We start from the raw sequence: 13805 nt of genomic DNA on the forward strand, positions 1-13805 counted from the left end.
AGATACATTAAATTTAAGACATCGATCTCAATACATCAATAGTATATCATCATTCATTTTAAACAAAATTTAAGCATGACCATTTTGGTGCATTGTTATTATATCAACATTATCTCAAAATCATTTTAAATACAATGTGTTGGTGTATCACAAGTATACCAACATTTCTCAATACATTTGTTTTTTAGACTAAAAACACGTTTGTTAAAGTATATTAGTAATAGGAATATATCAACACTTAATTAAAATTTGAAAGTAAAATATCAACACCTATTCAAAATTGAACGTCAAATGTAACATTGGTGTATCAATAGTTTATCGACATTTATTCAAATTGATTACCAATAGGACAGACGAGACTATTATAAGTCGATGATGATATACTATACATACAATACTCTAACACAAATGATCACTGGTTCGAATCAGGTTCATGAATATAGCAAATGTATAATCACTTGTTAATTGATAAATATGGTATATGAATGTTGAATTTGGTATATCAATTGTATAACTTATATATTTCATATTTGGTATATCAGTCTACTTATATACCAAGTATAAAGTATATTAGTTAACTACATGATATAACATATATTAGATATATTACCGATATATATATATATATATATATATATATATTTTACAATATGTGGGGTGGGGTAACAAATCTAGTACCTCAAGATTGATAGTACAAAATGATGGCAGTTGAAGTTTAATTACATTGGCTATGTATAAGTATATACATGTTAGATACACAAATAAAAGTAAAATTGGATATATATAAAAAATAATAATAACAATAATGTTTTTTTTTTCTATTGTTGCAACTGTCCTATAATATTCTTATTTCTTAATACTAAAATGGAGTAGAAAAAAATTGTAAACAACAATATGTAAATAGACCAAACTTTGCGACTAACATTATAATAATATATGTGCTAACAAAAACATTATAATAATATACAGAATAAGAATTTATGGACTATATTATAGGAGCCCCGTGGATTTGGGTATGACTATTTGTCACACAATCAAAATTTTCATTATATAAATCTCAAAATAAGAGGAAATAAATACCAAGAGAGTAAGATTATAAAGAACAAATTAATTATTTAATTATTAAGATTTTTAAGTTCTAGTTTCCAATCATTTCTTTCCCAATTTATACGGCCAAACACAGTTTCATATTGGCGAGGAGACTTTTGATTTTGACGTTCGATTGCATTTATCAATTAATTATATATATTTTTCCTCGTAATTTTTTCTATGTAAGATTCGAAAAGTCCAGAAGAAATCGCCGATTATAAGTTGATGAAATTCATTTTCCTTAACTAACCCATCACTCATTTGACTTCCACACCTTTCTTCTTTTGCCATTCTTACTGTTTTTGGCTCTTAAGCAGGTCGATTTGGCAATATTTTTCTTTTCTCTCGCACCTGCAAAAGAATTCGAGCCCGAGATCTCTTGAGTTTTGTTAGACATCATTTGGGTAATTCATTAACTCGTTTTACTGTCAATTAATGGCTGATGAATCATTCCCTGTTCCGAAAAAGGATATCTTTTAAGTTTTTGTTTAAATTTGATGTTTCTGGATATGGTGCGGATGCTTTATACGTACCGATATGTTTGTTTTTAGTATGGGTTTTTCTTTTGGAAGCCAAATTCTAGGATTCTAATCATCATTTTGGTGAAAATACAACAGGATTTGTATGTTTTTGTTGCTGTTTTATGTTTTTTAGTTATGTGAAGATGGATCTGATATGGACTTTGTTTATTGATTTATAATTTCTCATCGCTATAATTTTTCTGGTTGGACTGGTTTATGAGAAAAGTTCGTAAAAATTTGGTTGGTTATGTGATATTTTGCTATCTGGTTGCTGAGTTGAATCAGCCATTTAAGTTCTTATTTGGAATTGTTAAAATTTGACTGTTGTTTGCCATTTCCAATCCCAGATTCTAATTGTAATTGGCTTGTTTATCCCTCTTCTTAACTGTGTTTCCTTGCACCTGAGGCCAACATTATGAGTATCTCGTTTCATTTTTCAATCTCATTCCTCATATGTTTAATGGTTCATCAAAATGCTCAGAATCTTGTTGCAGATTTAGTATTAAACATGCTTGACAAGCATTTCATTAGATTCACGTGTATTATATTTCTTCATGAGAAGAGAGTAAAGATGATGAGGAAGTGTTATTTGAATTTCGATGTTTTTTCAATTGGGGACTAGGAACCTGTCTATTTTTGTGCTCTGAACTTTTGGTTTTTCCCCAATTGTTCAAATCTTCTAAATTCATCTGGAATTACGTTTCACCCTTTTGATATGGCATCAGTTGCAGTAATTCGAGTGGAAGTACGGGCTTCTTCTAAACTGTCTAGTGTTGAAGAGTTAAAATTTTGTAGCAAAAATTATCTCTGTATATTTTTTCTTCAGTCAGTCATTTTGATGTGTTGTAGTATTTCCCTTTTCCATCCTTTTGAATTTACATACTCTGTATTTGATGCATGGTGATCATACATATTGTGAATGAAAGTTGTATGAATAAAGCGTGCAAAGTTTCCGTCTACGGTGTATGGACATCAAGTGATGTAAAGTGCTAGACTTTTTTGTGATGGACAATGTTAGTGCTGATGCAACCAGAAGTTGCCGAAGTGAAGAACTTGAACTTCCAATCTGATGTCGACTACCCATAGCTCTTTGCAGGGGCATAATGATAGTGGTGTTCATGCTGCAGGATCCCAACTAAAAAAGAGGTGATAACTTGAATTACTTTCATAGTAGGATTGCAGATTTTTTTGCTCACTACTAAAATCAATGCTGGTAGTACCAATTGCATAAAGTAGGCAATGAGAGTTCTTCTTGATAGGTTTTATTTTGTTATTTTTAATTGTCTGAACGTAGTTTCAACGGATCATTTAAGGAGGGATAAGCAGGGAAATTAGTTTGGTTAATGGCTTAAATAGCAGCTGCACTGTGTATGATAATCATCATCCTACAGCAAGGTCTAAACCAATACAATTATTTCTGTAGGCTCACATTTGAAAGATCTCTTGGTTCTAATAATCTGAAAAGAGTTGTGGATGTCAATAATCATCAAGACCAAGAAGATATGGTATGGGCTTCTTTCTACAATTTTCTCGGAATTTAATTTTAAGCCATCTGCAACATCTTAGAGTTCTTAAAGTTGTACATAGGAACTATCGTCACGAATAAGGGCACAGGAAGGGGAGATTCAACTTCTTCGTCAACAAATTTCAGTTGCTTGTTTGAAGGTATAACTTGCTTAGATGACTCTGGGTTCATGTGATATTGGCTGTTGCTGTATGCTTATTTCAACATCTATTATACCTTACATAAAAAGTCTTTGTGGTGAAAGGAATTGCGACTGTTGAATGAGAAATATGCACTGGAGAGGAAATTTTCAGATATAAGAATGGTTTGTCTTTGTTCTTGGATATGGTTGTATGGGCTACTGTTTTCAGTTTTCTCCTCATTCCGTGGTTTCTTCGCATCATGATTCGGATAACATAATTCTTTTTCTCATTGTGAAGCAGGCAGTTGATGAGAAACAAACTGAAGTCCTTACTTCTGCCTTCAATGAGTTGGGATACAGAAAAGGGGATCTTGAAGTGAACTTAAAATTGACTAATGAATTGAAGGTTTGTTTTAATTTCTTTCCTAGTTCATTTCCATCTAATACCTTGTATGAGACATGTCTGCTTATTTCAATCAGTCTCCATTCTGTATCACCTGTATATTTTTGGACCTATGAATTCAAGAGGGAAAATATGAAAATATCACCCCTAGGCCAAAACTCATGGAGATTATCTAAAAAGAAGAAAAAAGAAAAAGCTTCTAGTTGGTATTCATCAGAAAGGGGAGCGATGAATAATATGTTTCGACAACAATAGCTATAAAAAATGTTTCAACAAAATAGGAAGTTAATATCTGCTTGTGTTATTAATGCTGAATAGTTTCATTCTTATTCTCCAACAGGCTGTGGATGATGAAAGATATCATTACATGTCATCATTGCTTGGGCTTTTGGCAGAGTATGGCATATGGCCTCATGTCATAAATGCCTCTGTTTTAACCAACAGGGTGAAGGTAAATTCTCTACATATTTTGCACATCTGCAAAATTGCATAAATCCAGCTTTCTTGCTGATATTCTGGCTACCCTTATTCCAAAGGAATCCTGAAAATAAACTTGGTAGAAATCTTGAAGCGGAACGCATGAAATCTATGTGCCCACTTAATCTGTCTTTAGACCTAATTACACTATTACAAAATGCCGTCTAGTCAAAATTAGTGTTTTCTGGCAGACTAGTAGTATATAATGTGTACTTATTGTCCTTCTGTCTTTGCTCATTGGCCAATTTGATGGGATGGTTTGTGGTACATGTTGCAATATTTTTTATACTTGCTGATCAAGAGAACAGTTTCTTCCTCTTCTTCTTGCCTTTTTGGTAATGCTTTCTTCCTTCTCTTTCATTTCTATTTACCTTTTTTATTTTTCCTCAAATTTTTGTAGCTTCTTCATGATCAGTTGCAGCAGAAGATCAGAACATCTTATGTAAGCTTGCTAATATTAAAATTTGTTGCTTTCTTCCAGTTATAAGTTGCCCAACCAAAATAGATAAACGTTTGCTATATATGATTGCAAGTCCATCTATTAGGATTCCTTTTTATTATTGCTTCATTTATTTTTCACCATAGAATGTTAATCTTCTCTATAATATTATAATGGCAATTTATATCAAACGAATAGAGGAACAATAGAATAGAAAATGGGTCAGGAGGGAATGTTCGATATACCGAATTTCACTGCTCTTCTTGGCCTACCATTTCTTTAAGGGGGGAAAATTCTCCTTTTGAGGGTTTTTGTTGAAATAACATGAAAAATTTAAAATACTTATCCAATTACATTAACGTTTTACCAAACGGCCTTCTTGTTAAGCATGACATGCAACTTTGTGAAGAAATTTTTGGGAGTACTAATGGGGGGATATATTGGTAATATTAGTAGCATATTAGTAAGGTATAAGTGGAAATTAGCTAGGGAGTATGGATTGTAAATTGATTGTAATCTCTTCTTTGATATTGGGGGTGTTTTCTTATATTTGGGTACCCAACAAAATTTAACACGAAAAAATGTCAAAGGAATTATTTAAATATTTTATTGGACCAATTTTCTTAAGAGAAATGAGACTGCACCTAATCTCCATACTCCCCCTTCTCCTACAAAACAAAAAAAAAAAAAAAAAAAAAAATTAATCAGTTTTTTTTTTAAATATAAAATTGCCATGTGACAATTTTTTATTAGGTACACTAGGGATTACACAATAGATGGATGCAGCCTGGCTACACCTAATTATTTTCCTTTTCTTAAAAGCCAGAAACATAATCTTGTCAACAATTCGAGTTTCCATCATCCTTGTTTCTAGTTTTTTTTAAGCAATGCAATTGTTATCTCTCTTATAATAACTGTCAGTTGATATCAATAAATTGTTGTAATAAAGGCTGTGTATCTTTTGATCACAGGAAAAGATTGGAGAACGAACATCTCTTGCTGAAAATCAATTGGAGAGTGGATTTCCATATCAAAAAAGAGAGAATACTGATTTTAAATTCTTTGAGAGTGGATATCAATATCAAAAGAGAGAGAGTATGGATATGGGGACTTCAAAATACCAGCTTCCTCCCAAAGCTGAGGTAGTGTTACATTTAAATACCTTGACTGCTATGTTTGTTTCCCTTGCTTTGACAAACTTGCCACTCATCTTTTAATTTCTTAAAGTGTTGGTATGATTAAATTTGTCATAACCGATCAGTTTGAACTTTTGGGTCGATCGGTGATTTAACAGTGTATTAGAGCAAGAGTTCTGTGTTTAAACTTCTTAATGTCATTTCTCCCCAATCAATATTAATTTCCACTTGTTGAGTTTTCCACAAATTTTCAAGCCCACAAGTGAGGGGGAGCTTTAAAGTGTTTATATAAATAAATTTACCATAATCGATGGTCAATCAATCATGTAACATAATTCTCATCTCTGTTGCATTCAGGGTTTGAGAACAACTGAAGATGTCTTTATATCTAGGGTACAAAATAATATTCCAGGATCAGCAGACTTTTGTCTAAGACCTGAAATGTACCAACCTGTCAACAACGACAGTCCTCCGGACCCTTTATTCTATGCTGGCAGGTATGACATTGTAAAATGTGATGTGGATGCCTTCAGTTAGACTAAACCTAGGGCTGTTTAAAAAAACCAATGACCCATGGAACTCGATCAACCCATTTCATGGGTTGGCATTGATTTATGAATTCTTCAAAAATTAGTTTGGGTTGAATTAAACCAACTGAACTTATTATTAATTAAAAAAAAGTTTTTTTTGCTAAGAATAAAATTATATATTCATATGTTTATTTTAATTTCATTTACTAATTATTTTTAGGTTATTTAAAATAAAAATTCAGGTCTTTGTAGTGTAATTTTTCATAATATAAATTGAAATTGAGTTACTAATCTTACTTCATTGTTTGAAAGACTGATATTTTATGTTTTTTCAAAAAAAAAAAAAAAAAAAAAAGTTAGCAACCTTAATAATTCAAACTTAACCCAACCTAAATTTTCATGATTGTGTTGGGTCGATTCATTATTTGCTAAGAGTTATTTGAGTCAAAGGAATATACAACCAAAATGATTGTGTTGGGTCTAAAAGGTATTTCAACCTTCATAGCCCATCCATGAACGTGTGTGCAGCTATGCAACGACAACCAATCATAACTTAAAAATTTCTTAAATTTAACTGGAAAGTGCACCTTGGGAACACAAGCAACATGTCCCAGAGTGGGCACCAAAGTATGATGCAACATATCAACTGAAAGGCTGTTGTTACAATACTATATTACCTTTCAGCTTGAATTTAGTTGGTAGCATGAAAGTATGATTCAAGGTGCAACCTTTATATAGAAGTTATGATTCCTGCACTTCCTTATGGACGTTCTCTATTATCTTTCAACTACAAAAAACATATTATCTTAGGGAGGTGCCTGGTGCTTTTACCCCTCCAGTTGATGATGATGCTGTGGAATTGCAACGTTATACAACTGATGAGAGATATAACCACCCTGTAATGATCGGTGAGTTTTCTATTTCTTTTAGAGGGTGATTAATGAACAATCGCATGTAACCAGTACTTTACTGAAACATGAACCCTCACATGAAGTTCTAATTAGAGGGACCTGGCATCGAGAATTTTCAAATAGTTGGTGAGGCTGCACCAGGGAGCAGACTTCTTGCGTGTGGATATCCTACGCGGGGGACTTCTCTCTGTATATTTCAGGTGACATGCTCTGATATCATTTAAATGAAGATCAAAAGAGATTTGAGTATACATATGGAATGTTCATAAATTAATTATATGAATTTTTGTGTCAGTGGGTTTGGCATCTTGAAGATGGGACAAGGCAGTATATTGAAGGTAATGGAAATGAGTTTGGCTTTGCAGGATTCGTCAGATAACTTTCTTACATTTATTTCTATCTTCTTTTCCTTTTCTTTTGGGATAGGAAGAAAAAAATTGTATTGAAACTGAAAAAAAAAAAGAAAAAAAAAAAACAATAAAGTATGGAAGACACCACAAAGGAAAAGAAAAGGAATGATAAAAGATTACTTCATCTACCTTGTAATTTTTTTTTGGGAACTCAAGGATACCATTTTACAGTTTTGCTATTAGTTACTACTAGATTGTTATAGTTGCTCTTTCTGATCTTTGAATATCTTTTTTTTTTTTTTTTTTTTTTTTTTTTTTTTATCTTTTTAATGTAGGAGCTACAAATCCAGAATATGTTGTTGGAGCTGATGATGTTGATAAACTACTTGCTGTTGAGTGCATACCAATGGATGAGAAAGGCCATCAGGTTTTCTACCAAGAACTTTGAATTGTGATACAAAATATATTTTACATTCTAATAGTATGTATGAAATTCAGAAAAGCCATCCTGATTGCTTCTTAGATTGTGCATATAATTTTGACGTCTTATCTTATCATATTTAGTTTGAAGTAATTTGCTTTTAAGTTTTCTCCTTTACCGTTCCTTATCACTCTCTTTGAAAGAACAATTGTGATTTATTATGATTAGAAGGCATTCCTGTGTTTTTACTCTAATTCTTTTCCAATTATCAGGGGGATCTGGTAAAGCTTTTTGCTAATGATCAGCACAAAATAAAATGTGGTAAGTTGTTTAGAATTTTAAAAACATCAATCTAAGTTTCCACCCTTTATGCATATTCTTGAAGTTGCGAAATTAATTTCTTCTCTGGACAATAATGCTTGCGTATTTAGCAAAAGTACATTTTCTCAATTGCCTAATGAGATGTGTGCTATGTGGTTGCCTCCAAGAGCCATATGCGATGGAAGTTCTTGGTGGGCTGGAAAATCATGTAATTAATGATAAATCGTTACTTTTTTCTTTAAAAGCCTTGACTTTGGTTTACAAAAATCGTTCAAACTATCACGTTATCTTTTGTAAATTATTTTGATTCGTTAGCTTGTTAACATTATTATATATCAGCTATTAATGTACTCCCCAAGCTATCTAACTAGTTCCATTATAGATCCTGACATGCAACTGGAGATTGACACATATCTCTCAAAGGGTCAAGCTATGTTCACTGTTCTATTGCTGGTAGGTTTACGTTTACTTGATATAACTAAACCTTCGAGAAAATTTCATTCTTTGGGTTGCATTTATTTGTTAGCCTTATACTGAATTAAAGTGAGTCAAATTTAACTTCAAATATATCATTTTGTCAGATCGAGCCCTGAACTAAAGTATATTGTGAAATTAATATCATCCATTAGCTGGTTTCCATTTTCTAGAAGATTTGTAGCTACTAGCTAGTTATAGACATTCTAGAGGTTTTATGAGGACGTTGTTCTCCAATCATCATCAACGTCGTCATTATTATTATTATTATTATTATTTTATATTATATTTTTGTACAGCTTTTCTTAGTCACACTGTTTACTTTTTAGATAGATTTAGGCATATTGATGCTGAATTTAGATAGTTTTTTTTTTCATACTTGATTTTGTGCCTAGGTTTATGTTTCTTTTTTCCTTTTAGGTTTGGCCTTTTTTGTGACTTGAGAAATGTTTTGTTAGTTGAACTTGTGTGATTATTTATTGGTTTTTGGATGATTTTTTTATTTGATTTTGCTGAGAGATTAATTTCATCCCTTGTTCAAGATTAGGGTTAACTGTTCGTTACATTTTTTCTTTCAAATCATTGAAAATTATTCACCTAGCATCTAAAATTCTTTGGTTAATATGTTAGCCATCTGCTAACTCTGTATTATAATGCAAGCTTTTAGGAATATGGTGCTTGGTGAATTCAACACTTAAAAAGAAAGCATTATAGGTACATGTTGACATTCTTGAGTTGCTTACCTATTCTGCCACTTCAGTTTAGTTGTTACCATAGTTTAAAATTTCCATTGAAATCTCGAAATTTCGATCGATATATCGAGATTTTGAAGGGCTCGAATTTTGATTAGGGAAAATTTTGTTTTCCCCCAATTTCGACGAATTTTGATTTTTTTTTTAATTAACTACGTTAGTCCAGTTCAAAATTTTCAATTTTGTGGTCGTGATTACACACAATTCCATAGTTTCATACACCAATATCATTCTTGACAAAGGATTAAGCCTTTTTATGTGTTACTTTTTTTAATTTTCAACTCTTCTCAATTTTTAGCTTTATTTTCGACCTAAAACTTTCATTAAAAAAATAATAATAAATTTGAAAAAACCACGAAAAATAACCTATATTTATTTTTCACCTCATTCAAACTTTTTTCATTAAATTTTCACATCATTTCACTCCAAAATTGAATTGATGTGAGTTTTTTTTTTTTTTTTTTTACCATCCAAAATTTTCATGATTTTCACATCATTTCACCTCAAAATATTTCTAAAGTTTATATTATTTTGTAATTATTTTGTAATTTTTTAAATTTCTACTCTCGCATCAACACGTACACATACATTTACAATAGACATCTAAATGTTGTCTTACTTTATAGAATTTGTGATTAAAAATGGTCAATTATAGTCTAATTAAGCCATAATGAAAGTTTCATTAACTAATTATAACAAGTTCCATCAATTTTCATTAATTTTCATAATTTTTCTCAAAACTTCCATAAAATTGGGACCTCGATATTTCTATCGGCATCGATATTTCGAACCTTGGTTGCTACCCTCTATGCCACTACAGTTTTAGAACAATATCCAAAAAAGTGAAAATTATTTTATTCTTATAGGATTTATTTTGGCGAAACTCTAATTTTCTTTTAAAACTCTAATTTTCTTTTAAATTGATCTCCCATATTGTCTTGAAAACATTTACTGGCTATTCAACCAGTTTGAACTTTAATCTAGAGAAACCAGTAAAAATTCATAACTCTCAAACTGTGTTCTCCTTTTTATTTGGATGAAAAAAGATTCTAACCAAACAGAGGGAAGCTGCGCACTCACATACACGGAATAAATTAGAAGGGAAAAGAAAAAACCCCTAAACTGTTGATCAATCATCAATGGTATTATTTGTTATAGTGTCAGCCTCTTAAATGGTAAGGCAATAGAATGAAACAACTTTGACTTTCTTCACCCGTTGAAGGAGTTGTATCAAATAGGATATGAAATACCTGGTACTATTAAAGATACGGTTTTGACTGACTTATACGCTAGATATTTTACCACGTGCTTTTCATACAGATTGATTCGTCTGAAAATTGGGAGCCAGCATCTATTTCTTTGAGGAGGTCTGGGTACCAAATTAAGATGGGAAATACAGAAGCTGTTGTAATTGCTGAGAAGTATTCAAGAGAGTTGTCGGTATGTGCCCTTATTAAGAGTCAATTTACTGATGATGGCACATACAAGTTTAGATTATATTTTCAAATAAACCATTGTTTCTTTATCATATATTTGTTGATGCAGTTGAAAATTCCTTCTGGGATCTCTACACAATTTGTTTTGACATGTTCTGATGGATCATCTCTTCCCTTTAATACATATGATGTTAGGTAATGTTTCCTTTATACTTATAGTTTCATTTGTGTTTTTGAAGCATTCCAGATTGTGTTAGGTTCCTTCTTCCAGGAAAGCACCAAATATCCATATCCGGGAAATCGGAACAAGAGATCTGTTCTTATATGTTTACCACTGGAAAACATGAACTCAGTTCAACAAGGAAACAACGATAATACGAACAGAAAAAAATACAATAAGGAAATATAGCCTCCGCACATTCGATAGAGCTGTGTAATTCAAATTCTTCACACTCCCCCAATACGTGTAATACCCTACTTGATCCCTTCCTTCTTCAGCCTCTCTCTCTCGATCTGAATTCCATTTCTGGCCCTTCCTCCTACAACTGTGGATAATTGGGGTCTTACAAATTGGTTCAATGTTTTCAGACTCACCCTAAAGTTTAGGCTTTGTCTTTAATCGACAAGAAGCACATTATACTCGCTCATGTCTTGAGTTTCAGAATTGCTTATTTCTTTAATAGTTTTTTCAGCCTTGGATGTTGATTTTTCTTGTAGGATGCGGGATACACTTGTGTTGACCATGAGAATGTTCCAAAGCAAGGTATTTTCTCTTACCAAAATCTACTTTATAAGGATCAATTTGTGCTCACCACTAATTATGGTCAAAAGTAATCGTATTTGATTTATTAACTAATGCAAACCAATGCCAACTTTGACTAGCATGCATCTCTTCTCTTCTTTTCTTTTATTTTAATAGCATTTTTTCTCTTCAATTCTATGCTATTAAACTCGATTTGATTAACATGCAAGAAATTTCACACACTCGATACTAGATCTAGGAAACCACAAAAGTTCTCTGATTAAGGTATCTACCTAAAAGCTCAAATCATGGAACTTGGGTGATAATCCTGCTTAACGCCTCCTCTTGTGGATGTTGGGAGACTTTGTGTTTTTTACTTATAAATGGATGAAATAATGACTTCTGAGGCTTTTAAGAAACAATATCTTTGAGAACAACAAACTAAAGGGAAAAAAAAAAAGACAACTTTAAAGAATAGTTGTCCAAAACATGTTTTTATGAAGGTTTTGTTCTGAACAGAAAAATGTTTTTGTAATATTCCCCTAAATAATAAGCCTTTATGCATGCATGAGTATTAGGCGATTTATGATGCTTTGTGAATGGAGCTGTTACTTAGGTATTTCTGCCTCCTCTGCCTTCTCTTTTTTTAGTCCAACAACATATGGAGTGAGGGATTCAAACCTTCGACTTCTTGGTGATTTATATCTTTTAACTAGTTGAGCAATGCTCGAATTAGCAAATATGTCATGCTTTAGAGAATGTATTTGCTGCACTTTTTGGGTTTTGTGGGGTGGGTTTGAATTTCTGTCTGGTTGTTTCTCTCGGAGTTTTCGACTTAATTCGACATATGTTTCAAGCAGGCAATGGATGATAGACGGAAAGGAAAAGCATAGACAAAATCCCTTCGCCATTGAAGTATTGTGTTGATATTCACCCTTCATTCATTATGCAAAGGAGAGATGTAATTGAATTTGATTAATCATAATTGAATTTGATTAATCATAGTCTGAACTAATAAATCAAATAAATTATACAGGTCTTCTCTTTTACCTTTTACCCTCTCATAGACACAAATGCATATATAGTCTCTTCCCCTTTAATTTCTTCCTCATAATCATATTTAACATTATAGATGGAGCCCCCAAAATAATACTCTGGTTTAATTGTAAATGGAAAGAATGGAAAGAACAGTTACAATAGGCCTTTTTTTCGTTATATATATATATATATATACACTACTGTACAAACATTATTTATATGTACATGAAAGGGCACTTCTGTAACTGTCGTCTCTTGATAAGGAGAGCCAGATTGCTGGTGTAATATCTTTATATACCATGTTATTGGCTTCTCTGGTTCATTGCTGGGAAGTTAGTGGGGGATATAAAGCATTCTTTTTCCATAAAAATGGTGTAATTGTAATGGTAACACTTTTAGGGTTAATAATAAGGGTATGGCAATCCTTTTAAAACAATTGATGGTAGTTGAATAATTGGTAAATTTGAATTTAAATTTGAAAAAATTAATTATGATATTTGGTAAATTAATATTAAATTTGTGTAATTGAGTTATATGAATAAAACTAGATTTACTATTTCAATTCTTTTGTCTAAATAATTAATTTATTATTTATTTAAAAATGTACATGATTTAAATTCCAACTAATTTTATTTAATGTAAATAATTTGATGGAAGTTTTAAAAATATTCTTTTTGGACAAATGATTAAAAATGAGGAAAATTCTTATAAATAGAAAAATCTCAAAAATATTTATACTCTCGAAACTTTTTGTTATAAAGTACAAATGTTTTTAAATATTTTTTATATTTAAAAAGACACCTAAAAATAATTCTCATAAAAAATAACTAATTAACATTTAAAAGTACATATAACAAAATATATTAATATAAAAGGATATTATTATAGTATATTTAGTTAAATGGTTAAGAAGTTAAACAATTTTTTAGGGAAGTTAAACCTAAAAGTTAGTGTCTATCAATCTTTAAACATTAGTCGGAATTAGAAAGTGATTTTGTTAGATTAATAAATAATTTATTGAGATTTTTTCTTAACCATTTTTTAACATTGCAAATTAAATCCTAAACAGAGTCTAAATATAATAAAATCTATTCGTAGTAGACTATATTTTTAAATTTC

At 31.2% G+C, this 13805-nt stretch overlaps 1 protein-coding gene across 8 annotated transcripts; it reads left to right on the forward strand.

Annotated features, from left to right (window-relative positions):
* The first annotated feature begins 1178 nt into the window (after positions 1–1178).
* Positions 1179–12704, forward strand: LOC120082651. Of its 8 annotated transcripts, none has more exons than XM_039037911.1 (20): positions 1181–1493; positions 2537–2756; positions 3034–3115; positions 3198–3275; positions 3380–3439; positions 3558–3662; positions 4000–4110; positions 4537–4578; positions 5547–5717; positions 6069–6208; positions 7052–7149; positions 7246–7352; positions 7448–7490; positions 7838–7929; positions 8196–8244; positions 8627–8697; positions 10791–10910; positions 11016–11101; positions 11624–11669; positions 12509–12704. In XM_039037911.1, the coding sequence occupies exons 2-20, from the start codon at positions 2680–2682 to the stop codon at positions 12539–12541; spliced, it is 1611 nt and encodes a 536-aa protein (XP_038893839.1). In that variant the 5' UTR covers positions 1181–1493; positions 2537–2679; the 3' UTR covers positions 12542–12704. The 8 variants fall into 8 exon arrangements, with proteins under 8 accessions (XP_038893878.1, XP_038893886.1, XP_038893839.1 ...); XM_039037925.1 differs by having other exon boundaries at positions 2551–2756; XM_039037934.1 differs by having other exon boundaries at positions 2629–2756.
* The last annotated feature ends 1101 nt before the right edge of the window (positions 12705–13805 follow it).

The sequence above is a fragment of the Benincasa hispida genome, chromosome 1, assembly GCF_009727055.1.
Source record: "Benincasa hispida cultivar B227 chromosome 1, ASM972705v1, whole genome shotgun sequence".
Classification (NCBI taxonomy): domain Eukaryota; kingdom Viridiplantae; phylum Streptophyta; class Magnoliopsida; order Cucurbitales; family Cucurbitaceae; genus Benincasa; species Benincasa hispida.

What these genes read in the sequence shown, in the direction of transcription:
- LOC120082651 (XM_039037911.1), top strand. Translation starts at nt 2,680, where the DNA reads ATGTCGACTACCCATAGCTCTTTGCAGGGGCATAATGATAGTGGTGTT. An exon ending in ATCAAGACCAAGAAGATATG is followed by an intron (nt 3,116 to 3,197) that starts GTATGGGCTTCT and finishes AGTTGTACATAG; the next exon opens with GAACTATCGTCACGAATAAG. An exon ending in TTTCAGTTGCTTGTTTGAAG is followed by an intron (nt 3,276 to 3,379) that starts GTATAACTTGCT and finishes TTGTGGTGAAAG; the next exon opens with GAATTGCGACTGTTGAATGA.